This window comes from Rhea pennata, chromosome 19 (genome assembly GCF_028389875.1).
Source record: "Rhea pennata isolate bPtePen1 chromosome 19, bPtePen1.pri, whole genome shotgun sequence".
Classification (NCBI taxonomy): domain Eukaryota; kingdom Metazoa; phylum Chordata; class Aves; order Rheiformes; family Rheidae; genus Rhea; species Rhea pennata.
Window position 1 is genome coordinate 5,016,840 of NC_084681.1, and position 14,447 is coordinate 5,031,286.

At 48.2% G+C, this 14,447-nt stretch overlaps 1 protein-coding gene across 3 annotated transcripts in view; it reads right to left on the reverse strand.

Moving 5' to 3' along the window:
- The window catches only part of RAB11FIP4 (RAB11 family interacting protein 4), a 118,145-nt gene extending 104,953 nt beyond the window's left edge, over window positions 1-13,192 (reverse strand). For all 3 annotated transcript variants that reach the window (XM_062591530.1, XM_062591529.1, XM_062591528.1), the window contains exon 1: window positions 13,049-13,192. In XM_062591530.1, coding sequence (XP_062447514.1) covers window positions 13,049-13,183 — 135 coding nt within the window. In that variant the 5' untranslated portion in view covers window positions 13,184-13,192. The remainder of the gene's footprint in view (window positions 1-13,048) is intronic.
- Between the last annotated feature and the right edge of the window lie 1,255 nt (window positions 13,193-14,447).

Here is a 14,447-nt window from a genome sequence, read left to right on the forward strand (position 1 = left end):
AAAGTGTTGACCATTATCAGCACTCCTGGGGCCACGTGCTAAGTTGCAGTGGCAGGCTAATGCAATTTACTGCTAAGTCAGACATACTCCAGTTTAGCCCTGTCATCTCCGACTTTATCACCAGCTACAGTTCAGTCTTGGCACATGCAAGGCAGAGAACGGCTGTACTGAGGTGAACTCTGCTGGGGTGTTGGAAAGGCCTTTTTTGATTAAAGATTTTCACAGTGCTGCCAAATCCTTTTCACTTATCCAGCTACCTTGAACTCAGATTTTTAAATTAATTCCACAACCGATATTGGCAAGAGACCTCTACTGCAAGCAAAAATAAACTAACAAAACTAAATGCCTTCTTTCTCAGCCAAGCTATAGGCTATTCTTAACTTGGGTATCCTTGCATCAGTGTCTTCATCTCTCCTCCCTGCCATTCTCGTGAATGCTATTCCAAAAAGCAGCAGCAGATTACAAATTAATGCAGGTTGCCGAGTCACTCGGCAGAGCCCAGGAAGCTTTGCCGACTTCCTTGTCCACCTGCTGCATGAGGATGGACTCTGCCACGCAGCCCCATGTCAGGACTCTCATTCATGCAGGTTTTTACCACCTCGAAGCTTGTATCTGATCATAAGCAGCCAGGAGAACTGTCGTCTTTGGGATGAGCTCAGCTGATGAATATCCCACCAAACACTTCTTGTGATCGCACACATTTCCAGGTCAGAGAACTGCCTTGCAGTTGACCAAAATTAAAGGTAATCTCTCTTGCAAGACAGCAAAAAACTGTCTGTGGGATGGTTTTCCCCAGAAACAACGTGGGCTTATCGCTTCTTATTTGCCTTGTGTTTGTGCCAAAGGGCCTAGAGCTGTACAACGCAGCTCAGACCAAAGTCCCTCTGACTCTGAAGAGCACATAACTTGACTCATACACAGGAGATCTTTCTTCACTCAAGAGGAGACAAAATCCTGGGTTTATGGATGCTCTTCAGGAGTCATTTGCAGTTTTGAGTGTCCTGAACAAGATGTTTCTAAGAGAATTGAGTTTCAGAAGAGCTGAGCATCTCCCCTCAGAAGGGAAAAGGAGTCTGCTGCTACCCCTCTGCCTACAGAGCCTGGGCGTGAAACTGCTCCCACAGCCTTCTGCGAGCCAGAGGGAGAGTTCAGATCCCCTCCACTGACACTTGCGTGACTCCTTTCAGTGCCTACAAATGGAGCAAAGAGGATGATGCACCCTGAGCATTAATACAGCAAGATGAAATGTGTCTTCTAGAGGCAGCAGTTAGTGTAGCACTGTACACCTCTGTGCTCCTACCAGCAACAGTAAAGACAAAAAAAAATAAAATAAAATAAAAAAAGGATCACAGCAGCACTGCTATCTATGACTCTAAGACACTGCTTTTGTAAGAAACAACATTTGCTGAGCAAGAGCCAAGGCTGCATGAATCCAAGCCTCCATTTCAGACCTCCTAGCATGTGGCAGACCGTGAATATTCATTACCTGTTAAAAGCTTTGGAAGTGTAAATTCATCCTTCAATCAAGTGAACTGATTTATTCACACAGTTGAGTCACACTCATTTACAGCCCCTGACCTCAATCTACTAATCCAGCTCTAAAAACCTGGTGGTTTTTATTTTGATAATATTGGTTGAACAAAGGCGAATATTTAGAAATTGTGTGTGGCATTTCTGTCAAGCAGTGGCTGACACACAGCTCAGCATCACACCAAGCCTGACTTCCTTGCTGTTCCCAAGAAGTGGTGCTGAGACTGTTTATCTGGTATGTAGTGACCCATTTAACAGCGATTTTACAGAAATCTTCACAGGAATCAAATTAGCTCTTTAATAACAGTCTCTGAAGTGCCAAGTAGGAAATATCATGGAAACCTCACTTAAAGTGAGCAATAACTCCCTCATTAATAACAGAAAGCACAACAGCCAGTTCCAGTAGTGGGAAAAATTGCTCTGCTGAGATCAATGTGTTATATGGCCGGGGACCTCCCGAGCTTTCTCCCGGGAACAAAGCAAAAATTTCATGAGCCTCTCCTGTACCTGGGAAATAAAAATCCCATTTTTAAGAATGACCTGGGCTTTTTGAAATCACTGACTTTCAGTGGAATTAGATAAGCATCTAATATAACAACCAGTTTGGGGGGTTATATTTAAATTGGAATCAATCAAAATTTATTCTTCTGATAGCCTCTCCCTTCCTCCCATCTGATACCCTGTGACATAGCTGATATCATGAACAGTCTCATGAGCTCCTGAAGGAGGAAAGTTTTTCAAAGGTTCATTCCTGCGACCAGGCTTGCTTAAATTAACAGGAGCCACCCGTCACAGAGCACAGGCGAGGATGAGCCCCAAACTGTGGCTGTCCCTGACGAAGGAAGGAGTAAACAGGGAGAGAAATACAGGGAGGCCAGAACACAACGCACTACTTTAAATAGTCTTTAGCAGTAACAGGCAGCCCAGGCAGGGCTGGAGAGCTCTGGTGCAGAATGAAAGCGGTGATTACAGTCCCCCCACTCAGGTTGCGTCCCTTGAGGCATCATTGGTTTTGACGTGTTAAATATCCCTATTACACATCGCCCGCGGCTCCTCCTCCTCCTCCTCCTCAGCATTGGGTGTCCCCAGGCAGCAGACAGAGAACGGCGATCCGGCCAAGCGCGCTCCAAAGCGCCGAGCGTCCTGCGTGACCGCCCCGAAGGAATGGCTCCCGCAGAAGATCACAAAGCTCCGCCAGCTGCTCCACAAGGAGCATCGCTCGCGCACACTGAGCACAAGTCGGGGGGATGCCTCTGCACACCATACTTGTCAAGCTTCTGGAAATGTATTGAGAAGATCACGGAGAAAAGAAATCGATTATTGAGAAGTTTCTTTTACAGTAGTACAAGAAAAATACAGCAAGAGAAATTGCATGGGTCTGCTTACAAAGAAAAAACAACCTGTGCCCTGCACTTTTAACTAAGTTAAAGCAATTCACAAATATTTTACCTTTGTTGAGGTTGCTTGGGTAATTCCCTGAATTAAGAAACAAATGATCTACATATCTGCCAGCATTCTCACCAGGCCAGCAACTTGACATATGCCAAATTCACTGCACAATCTTTGCGTTCATGTGTCATTTGAAAGATATCACAGGCTTGGTTAGAGCCATTCTTCCAGTCTGGCTGACAGATACCCAGAAATGCTCTCGGTTAACAGCAGAGTCAGCTAGCAAGTTGACTATGAGGAACAGATGTGAGGTGGCAGATTATTGATAAAGATGGTAATCTGTCACCCAGGAATGAAGTTGTCAGATATGGATGTGTTCACCTCAATTCACTTCAAGCAATTGCCACATTGACTTGTTATATTTTGGTACAGTATTTGAGAATTTGGGATTTGAGAAGAGGAAAATAAAAACACATCACTGAAGGTGGCAGGATTCCCACAAACTCCAACATCAATGACACTGCCTGACACTGACAATGACACTGACTTTGTTCCAGCTAATTAAAAACAGTGGATCATTGAGCCTTCTCCTTTCTAATTCTCTCTGAAGTTTATCCTTCTCGAGGAACATGTCTGTCATACATTAATTACTTTTCTGGTTACATCTGTCCATCGCCTTAGCTGTAAGAGTTGGATTTTGCATTCTAGTGCCTGACATACATAATTTATGACATTATACCTGCTTCACACACCACTGCCAGTAAGAGGCAAAAAACAAATTTAGACATTCACAAATGATGGTTTTCAACAACAGCCTGTTCATACCAATCTCATTCTCTAAGCAAGACATATTGGACTGTCTGATCAAGTGCAAATATCACAGCACTTTCCAGTAAACGTGGCCAACTGAGCAGAAGAGCTTGCACTTGGCAAAGGACATGCACATCCCAGGTAAGAAGGCAGGACACAGCTTTCCCCAGGGGAAACTTCCATGCCTTGAAATTGCTCAGTAAGAAGAGCAAAACTGGCATTTTCAAAGCCCCTTTCAAGAGGTGTCACAAATCACTCCTCAATTTTCTATTTTCAAACAATCCTAAAGAGAAATGAAGGATGAAACACTCAATTCACTCTTCACACTGGAGGCTAAAATTCACGTTTCACTGATGTCTGACTGCAGTCAGAAACTTCATTTGCTCAAGACCAGGCACAAAAGGAATGATCAGGCAACTCTGACCCCACTCTGTGGAAAGCAATAGCCAAAGAAACAAATACTCACGAGCCAAAATCCTACAGTTCTTGTGTTCCTTCTTAAGCTATTGCTGAAAGCTACTCCAGCTTTCTGCACAGATTCATAAAAAATTCACATACTTCCTACCATTAAAAAATTACGCTTTTAACAACAGGGTGGACACAGAAGTTCGAGGTTGTGAAATGAGTTACCGAAGCTTACAGAGTGTATCTGTGGCAGAGTTAGGATACTCTGAATTGGGATAGCTTGGTCTACAATGGGTTTTCACAATGAAAGTGGTGGCAAAACTCCTGCAGTCAGGCATTCACAAAAGAAGAAACACTATCAAACTTTGCAGTTCTTTTTTAGATCAAAGTGAGCATACTGCTCCAGAGCACTCTGGACATTGCATTACCTTTAGCTCTCCCAGGAGCACTAGGTTTCCCCCAATATAGCTAGTACAGCAGTTCTTCAGCAGTGTATTTCCCTGAGACCCCTCTCTAGTAACAGATGCAAAACTCCACTAGTGTTCTGCAAAGCTATCCAAGATGCTGACTACTGACAAACAACAATTTACTGCACCATGGGAGCATACGTCACTTAAAGTTGTTGTGCACACACCTGAAGAACGGTACAATTCCAAGATCCAATTGTTATTATACACATGCTTCAGACTGAATTCCCAAGTCAGTGCCCTAGCTCAGTACAGCACTTCTACCAACCCCTGAAGTCCAGAGACCTGTGTCAAAGTCGCTGCTCAGGGCTGTCCCTCAATTCACTGAGTGCAACTCTGCTTTGGACAGAATTGGTCCATCGAATTAGCAGTCTGTGCCCAGGCACAACTGGAGCCAGCAGTGCATGCATCTGGAATAAAGCTCAAGGTTATATGCCGATTGTTATGGAGACTGCATGAAGCCTGAAATAGCACTATATAAAAATTATGCTCCCATAAAATACACCCTTATGTGATACAAGGCTGCTTGGCTCCCGCTCCCACACATCAGCCTCATTACCCTGAAGTGTCAAATAGGCTGACCCAGCAAGCCAACATGAGGCCAGCCTGAGGAGGCTGTCAACAAGCCTACGGCTGGATTGCATGGCAAGATATACCACTGAACACAGCAGGTGCCATCTTGGCCAACCTACCCAACAACCAACCAGAGGCCTCAAGAGCAGAATGCCTAGATGGAGTCATTATAGGCTCCTATCGTCTTTTATAGGCTCTTTTATAGGCTATCGTCTATTATAGGCTCCTATCGTATAGGCTAGATGCAAAGAAGGTCTGTTGCATACCACTGACCTGTCACATGTGGGTATGAAAAACAATCGGACAAAAGAACCAGCAAGGATCTAGTCTTTACTACCAGGATGCGGTCCATCACGCGCTCTCAGTGCTCTACTCAAAGAGAGGTGGGATATCGCCATGGGCCCCTTGTGGAAACAGGTGACCCAGGTACTCTGTGACAGATAGCAAAAGCAAAAGGCATCCATGTCACCAGCTTCCCCAAGCTGTCCAAGGGACACGAACATTTAAAAGGGACATTTATGTAAATGGAAAGAGGCAACTGGAAACTGGCAAATCCTGTGGTCAAATCCCTATTCCCCAGCAAGAGTTGCATCCCTGATTTCAATGGCATCAGGCCTGCTTGGGCCAAACTCTACCAAAACAGCTCCCACTGATGCTGCTAGAAGTCCCAGTGAGGAATGGCAGCAAAATTTTTCTCTTAGTACACCCCCTTCCCTTTCACGAGCACCCCCCACCTCCGGAGCACGCTGCATTCCTCAGCTGCCTGCAGCCAGCTTCCAAGCAGACGCTATTGTATTTGCACACAATACCAGACATATCCAGCACACAGGAGGCTCCTGCAATTAAATTCTTCTAATGAGAGTCCTGCAGCTGTCTACTGTTCCAAACAGTGGATAACACTGAAATATGTGGCCTTAGTGCCATTACTGGAAGATTTTACACTACTTACTGTTGACAGAATACACTATTGCACAGGAAGAAAAGGGTAAGTATCAACAACGACAAATTGCTTCTGCGTTGACATCTTTGTGGCATTTCACCTTCTGACTTGATATCAGCTACTGTATCCTAACATCATGTGGTTTAATGGGGTAAAATATGTTCAACTGATTCACTTCAGCTGAGTCACTTGCTACACAAACAGTGAATTCAACAATACTTTGGGATAGTTTCTCAAATCTATTAATACCCTGGAAACATATGGACAAAGCTGTTTGCATCCGCGAATTTGTTTGGGTTTTTTATCATAACAACAGAAGCGTCATTGAGAAAGAATATCCCGAAGCCATCTGGATCCCATCAGAGGGTCAGTTCATCAGGAGGTAGATGGAATGACACCAGAATACTTTGGTTGAAACTCTTCATCCCACCAGGCTAACAGTCTATCTACCCTGGAACAGACAATTCGGGTATCTTTCTTTCAGATTTCAGGAAACCTAAAAGAGACGGTCTGTAGCATCTCCAAGCTTTTCACTTGATCCTGTAACACCCTAATGCCATCATGGCTATACCAAAAGTAAATCATCAAAGTAGTTTTAAAATGTAAAGACTACATCTTTTTTCCCCAGGTCCATGTCCCAGTCTTTGATCCTGTTTCCTCTGCATTATTTTGACCTCGCAGTTCACTGCTGTCACTCAGTTTAAAGCAGAGCATGTTGCAGTACCGAATAGGACTCGAGGCTTAGGAAGGAGCCATATTATTTGGGGGTTTAACTGCACTCAAAACATGAAAATAACATTCATAGTTACATGAAAACACTTGCATTTTCTCCAAGTAAGGCCCTTTAGTTATATCTTGATTAGAAAGGAACTAAGATGTATTACATAGTGCTTTTTTACATTCACCCTGCTGTTGTGAAACCGTATGTTACTGTACTAGTGATTGTGCCCGATGCTTCCCGTTATCATCCATCTACTCAATCACACCCTGCACCGAGTTAACTGCGTTCAGTGCACTGAGGGATATTTATTCAGCAGCATACACAGGTATCTAGGTCTGAGATCACGCATGCCTCCCGAAGTACTGCATATTTTAGGAATGGTTAGAATTCATTTCCAGCTCTTGAGCAGACACTCTGATTTAGTTTTGTTATCTTACAAAGTAAAAACCCAGGATTATAAAACACTTGTGAACGTTAGCATTAGAATGAGATAAAATTAAACAGAAAACAATATTGTCAATTGCACAGTGAATAACAAAATCCTATTTACTTCTCTAAACATCATAAGGCAATTGATTTTGTATCCACTTTGTTGCTAGAAAAGCGCAATTGCAGAGTATCAATGAATTGTGCTAAACTGCCAGTAACAAAGCAATTCAGAAATTTATATTGGGGACCGTCTCCAGAAATACTGTAGAGCATTGGTTTGTCCCTTCTTTCCAAGGCTCACCCTTCCTTGCAGCAGTTTTGCATAACTCACTTCTCAGAGCTTAATCATATTAGAGGAAGAAAATAAGGATGTTCTAGAAATCTGAAATCCTCCCCAGGATTTGCAAGAACAAATTTCTGGAGAACATGCAGGCATGTCACAGCCAAAGAATACCAATTTTACAACTTAACAGCATGGAGAATCAGGCATGGGGAGAAAAAAAAAGAAGGAAATTTTACATAGAGAATATCCAGTCCTGCTAAGAGGCTGAATGCTTTATCTTCACTAATCATGCACATCACCTTCAATGCTGTACAGAGTGGATGCAATACTATCTTTCCTCTGCCCGATTCATATACTAACTGATCCACATACTAACTTTTTTTCCTTTACTTTTGCATTTAATCATACAACAATACAATACCACTGTAGCTACACTAAAAGTCATCTCTGAGGCAGCTCTAAAACACAGGTCATTTAAATAAAAGCACCAAGAATTACTGTTAAAATCGTTTGTCATTCCTTTAGCCTTTAACAAGAACTCACTATTGCTGATCACTGGCTTGTATCCCAAAATACAGCAACAATCAATTCTTAATGATACATGTATCATCCTCTCAGATTTCTTACCACAGAAATGCGAATCTATTACATAACAAACTTACAGCTTCTCTTTTCATAACAATGCCACAGAAAACGTTTCATTAACAGTGAGTAATAAGCTTTCTTTATGTCAGGTGTTTGGAAATATATGCTTCATTTCAGGATATACCAAGAGCCTATTTTAAACATACTGCATTGCTAGTTTGCATTGAATTAGGAAGGCTAAGCCACCATACCTTTATTAATCCATAATCTCCCAAGTACCCTAACTGTACCATTTCAGAACTGCATTTTTTCCAAGTCATTCTAAGTTGTATGAAATAACTGGGTCATTAGCAAATTAGTTTCGAGGAGTATAAATGTGCAGCAGCTTCGCTGTTTCCCAGAGAGCACTGTCACATAGGAGTGCTCTTTGTATCCTCATTACACCTGGGCAAGTATTGTATTTGTTCCTATAGCAATTATTTCCAGGAAAAGTAGAGAAGAAAAAAGCCATAACTCTTCTCTACCTCCATCCTGAGAATAGCAGTATCACTTTGTCATGGTCTAACACTCTTCCTTTAATGTCTCAGTGCCAAAGTCTTTTTTCTCCGTGCATGCAGGTGAGGCCAGGGTACATCACACACTAGCAAGAGGCAATGAACCATCTCTGCCATCATGCACACTGATGGAAATCTGCAGCGAGTCCATTCAGCTCTGTGGTGCAACTCTGAACCGCACCACCACAGCTGGGGGAAGCCGAAATTCACCCAGACCATTCAGAAAGATTCCAGGTTGTTACGCAGTGAAATTACATTCCTGCTCTTCACAGCAGAGACCAGCTACAGAGCAGTCCCAACAAAAGGGCTGTATTTAGATCCTGACTCCATCAGGTGTCCCTAGGAGATACCCGAGAGCAAGTCAGATGGAGCAAGGTTGTTAGGACTGTCTTGAAACACAGGCAGTAGTCCTGATGTACTACTTAGCAGCAGCCGAGGATGATACCTTTAACTACAGCCCAGGATGCGGATATTCACCAAATAGAAGCAACTAAAATCTAATAGTTTCTTTTAGCCAGAATGGTTTCTCGGTTCACGTGGAATGCGTGAACTCATTCTCAGCTACTTCTGTTCTACAGCACCAGCAAACCACTGATCTCAAGTGAAAGTTATTATCCACTCACAGGAGTAGCTGATATCCATCTATAGGTTTCATTAGATGCTCAGGTTCCCTCTCAGATGGGATATTGCTTCAAGCTGATGAGCATTTATTGATCTTACCACAATTAAGATTTTTGTCTAAGCACCTGAATGGTCTGTATCCTTCTAACAGGTGATTACATCTCTCAGAAAGAAACAGTCAACATGTTTAGCATATTTTACTTGTTGCTGAAAATGGAACGTAGAGTTTAAACAGAACCTGGTATAATGAAACATCAGCTGGCACTACCCTGAAATACACGTTCACACAATCCACCGCCAGAACCGGGGCTCGCCGAGCACGGCACGCCGCTCACGATGCTTCGAGACACACCGACTGCTAGCGTGGTATCTTCCCAGCGAAAGGAGACCAGATTGTGCTGGGAAGTGCCAAGAGTCGCTCGCCATGTGAAGTGTTTCTTTAGCTAGCGACTACATACCACGCAGCCATGTCGCTTAGGAAACAGGTCTTCACGTCTTTCTTCACATTTCCCCACAAACAGCAGACAGCTGCAGAAAAGCAGGGCCTGAGCCAGCCCGCTACTTTTAAACACCGAAGGAAACGTCTCAGCTGGGTGCTTCTGTTGTCAGCAGAGATAAAGAGGCCCCTCTGAAGGATGAAGTTGATCCTATAGACCTGTTACACCCTCTCGGTATTTGACTGCTCATTAACGACACCAGAGAAAGATTTAGACTGGCCAGTTAAGCACCTATAGTCAGACAGATCAGGTGGGATGAACACAGGTCAAAACGCCAAAGTGCTTAGAAATATGAGAAGTTCCACAGCTACTTGTTGCAGACCAGCAGGGCCCAACAGCTGGCCGGGTCTGCTGATACTTCGGGTACCAAAGCAGGAATTCAGTGAGCTGATTCTGCTCCTGGCTCTGCCAAATTACCACAGTCCAAAACATTTCTGCCTCCGATCGAGCTACACACACTGCAGGGCAGGGATGGATGTCCTTCTCTCTGCGGTTGTACTGGCACAGCTGAAGTCTGGGGTTGCTGCAGAATCAGTGCTAAGAACCAAGTCCTGAACAGACAAGATCACAACTCCAAGCTCCTTAACGGCAGTGGGCAAAAAGACAAAATCATTTTGGGTTGGTCCAATGTTAAAAGCGCAACAACAACAACTCTACAGCATAAAAGCAAACTTGCTAAAAGTGTTTCCACAGCTGAAGCAACAGACCTGAAGAGCTGCTCTGAGACAAATGTTAGTCCTCTGCTCTGGGATCTCAGCGACTGTGCAGCAGCAAGAGGATTTCAGTGCGCATGAGAAAGGCAGATGGGAACGAGGTACAATGGTGATGATGGGGTCTTAAAGAAAAAGAGCAAAGCAGTCATATTACTGGAAACAGGACTCAAAAGCCTACTAGAGTAGTAAAAAAGTAAAATAGTAAAAAAAAAAAAAAAACGTTAACTAGATATGTTCATTTTTATTATTTTTGAATCTGCAGGTGAGGGGGGTTTTGCTCAGATAGAAAGCTGCTGCCTTGCTGCAACATTTTGCCTTGGGGCAGTTTTCAGACAGTTGCTAATCATTCAGGAATGATAAATTTCATCACTTTGACCACACATGCACACACACAAATGCACAGCAGAAAAAAAAAAGGAAAGAAAAAGCAGAAAGGGCCAAATGCCCTACACAACCCAAGCGAAGTGGATATGAAGAATTTACAGACTCTAAATTTTGGATGGCTCTGGCTCCAGGAAGGTAAACAAGAGATCAAAGTCTGTGTATCAGGCTGGCACAACTAAACTGTCTCATTTCATAAACAGGACCTAGGGCTACTGCTAATGAGTATCAAAATTATTCAGGCCACAATGCTGCAAAATAGATCTTTCCTGTGGCCAGGCAAATGACACAAACAGAAGCGGCAAAAAACTTGCATGTAAGGGTCACTCAGTCTTTCACTGATGCCAAAAGAAAGATTTCTCTTGAATGTAAAGGGCGTTGAGCTAGATCAGGCTGGAGAGTACAGCATGTTTAAACGTACAGGTGGTTTTCAGTTAAATCAAGTATGGTCTAATGCAGAAATATCCTGTTTTGACACTGTTGAAACTACTGAAGAAAATGCAAAAGGACGAATTTCTCATCACTGGTGATTTCTCTGATACCTACCCAGTAAGCTAAGCACTTCTTGAAATCTAGATACCACAGCTTGCAACTGACTCTTTTCTACTGCCATCGTTATTGAGGCTGCCCAGTTTCCTCTTTGTCCCTGTTCTGTTTAAGCATTTTCCAGTGTACTCCAATTCACTCCAAGCTTATGAGATCACCTTGTGAATACTTCCATAGATCTTACAAAATCTGCTCTTCTCTCAAAATCTTACTGACTTGTAAGACCCCCCCCCCAAAAAAAAAAAAAAAAATTACTGTGATCATCAAAGCTGTTTTGCTGCGAAACAGCCCAGGGAATTTCAGCAACCCTTCTCAGGGCTGCGAGAGCAAGCCACCGATCTACCTCCAACAAATGCAGTAGGGCAAAAAGCAATCCTGATGCAAATACCCTCCGTGAGTTTATACAAAACTATACAACTTAATAAGAGACATGTAAAACCAGAAATCCATAAAGCTCTCTGCTATTACTCATTTCTCCTCTTTATTTTGCTGGTTAAAACAAGTAACTCTAGCTTCTCATTAAGAAAACGTTCAACAGACCTCTGAATATCTGCAAGCAATAAGCCTTCTGCCTCCTGGTCTTCTGATTTCATTCGCAAGCTGTGTTTCACTACCAGTGATGAGCCAAAAATGAGTAATTTGCTCTGACAATTACTGTGAATTCAGCCTGGTGTTGCTGCCGGCTTGGCATCCCTTTATAAAACCTATCTCTTCACAGGCGTCTCGTGTTGTTTTATCGCTCTTTAAGAGGTCTGAACTTCCAGTCCTCAGATCGGCTTTCTGACACCCGCCCTTGTGCAGACCCCTCAGCTCCCGAGGCACCTTGTGAAGCACCAAGCAGCTAAGCGCGGTGTCCCGAGAGGTCTTCCAGGCAAAGCGAGGGTTTCTCGTCCGCTCCGCTCGGCCGGAGCTACAGCCCTTCACGCCCAGCGCGTGTCATCGGCCTCCCAGGCACCGGCCTGAGCCCCGCTCCGGCTTACTGCGGCCGCGGGGACGGCGCTGTGCCGCCGCCGGGCTGCGCGGGGCCTCGCTCCCGGCCCCCCGCCCGGAGGCTCCGCGCCGAGCCCGGACCGGAGCCGCCGCGCTCCCCCGCGGCGCCCCCGCGGCGCCCCGTGTTTCTGCCGCCGGGCAGGCCGAGGCAGGCAGGGCGCCTCGCCCCGCGGCTTCGCTCCCCGCCAGCCCCGTCACCCCCTTCGGACGCAGCCCAGCCGCGACGGGGAAAAACAACGCGCTTTCGGGGAACAAAAACGCCTCGCCGAGGCCCAAAGCAGCCTCCAGGAGCCGGTGTGTGTGTGGGGGGGAGATCACGGCCCGGGAGGGGGCACAGGCCCGGGAACGCACCAGCCTGGGGGGCCTGAGGGAAGAGGGGTCGGGGCTGCCCTAAGGGGGGCGGGTGGCAGGGCTGCCTGGGGGGCTCCGGGCACCCTGCGGAACCTCCAGGCCCCCCCGGGGGACGGGGGCGCGGGGCCGCCCCGGCGGGGCCCCCCCGGGGGACGGGGGCCGCCCCGGGAGGGCTCCGCGGCCCCCCCGAGGGACGGGGGCGCGGGGCCGCCCCGGCGGGGCCCCCCCGAGGGACGGGGGCCGCCCCCAGGCGCCCCGCTCACCTCCTCGCCCTGGCCGAACTGCAGCCCCAGCGCGACGAAGTGCTCCACCCGGATGAAGCCGTCCGCATCCTCGTCGCACACGTCGAAAACCTCCTTGAGCCTCCGCAGGAACCGCAGCAGGCCGGCCGGCTCCATCGCGGGCGTCAGCGGGAGGCCGGCGAGGCGGCCGCGGCCGCAGCAGCCATGATCGCCCGCGCCTTGAGCCGGGGCGGCGGCGGCGGCGGCGGCAGCGCGGAGGCAGCGAGCGAGGGAGAACAATGGGGCGGGGGGGGCGGGGGGAGCCCGCGCTCCGGCGGGGCGGGGCGGGGCCGCCGCAGGGGGGCGCCGCGCTGAGGGGAGAGACGGCGCGAGGGGGGGGTGTGAGGGGACGCGGGGGGTGAGGGGACACGGGGGGGTGTGAGGGGACGCGGGGGGTGAGGGGACACGGGGGGGTGTGAGGGGACACGGGGGGGCGAGGGGACACGGGGGGGGACACGGGGGGGTTGAGGGGACACGAGGTGTGAGGGGACACGGGGGGGGGGTTGAGGTGAGGGGTCACGGGGGGTGAGGGGACACGAGGGGCGTGAGGGGACACGGGGGGGCGAGGGGACACGGGGGAGGTGTGAGGGGACACGGGGGGGCGAGGGGACACGGGGGAGGTGTGAGGGGACGCGGGGGGTGAGGGGACACGGGGGGGTGTGAGGGGACACGGGGGGGCGAGGGGACACGGGGGAGGTGTGAGGGGACGCGGGGGGGCGAGGGGACACGGGGGGGGACACGGGGGGGTTGAGGGGACACGAGGTGTGAGGGGACACGGGGGGGGTTGAGGTGAGGGGTCACGGGGGGTGAGGGGACACGAGGGGCGTGAGGGGACACTGGGGGGTGTGAGGGGACACGGGGGGGGATACGGGGGGGTTGAGGGGACACGGGGGTGAGGGGACACGGGGGGTGTGAGGGGACACGGGGGGGCGAGGGGACACGGGGGGGTTGAGGGGACATGGGGCGTGAGGGGACACGGGAGGTGTGAGGGGTCACGGGGGGTGAGGAGACACGAGGGGCGTGAGGGGACACGAGGGGAGGTGTGAGGGGACAGGGGTGTTGGGGTGAGGGGACACAGGGGGTGAGGGGACACGGGGGGGCATGAGGGGACATGGGGGGAGGTGTGAGGGGACAGGGGTGTTGGGGTGAGGGGACACGGGGGGGTGCGTGAGGGGACACGGGGGCATCAGGGGACACGAAGGTGTTGAGATGAGGGGACACAGGGGTTAGGGGACATGGGGGGACGTGAGGGGACACAGCGAGGAGGAGGTGTGAGGGGCCACGACAAGGATGGGGCTTGAGGGGGACATGGTGGCTGGCGGGGAGGAGAGATGTGAGCGCAAGGACAGCCCTGGGGAACAGGGACGCTCTGGGGCAGCAG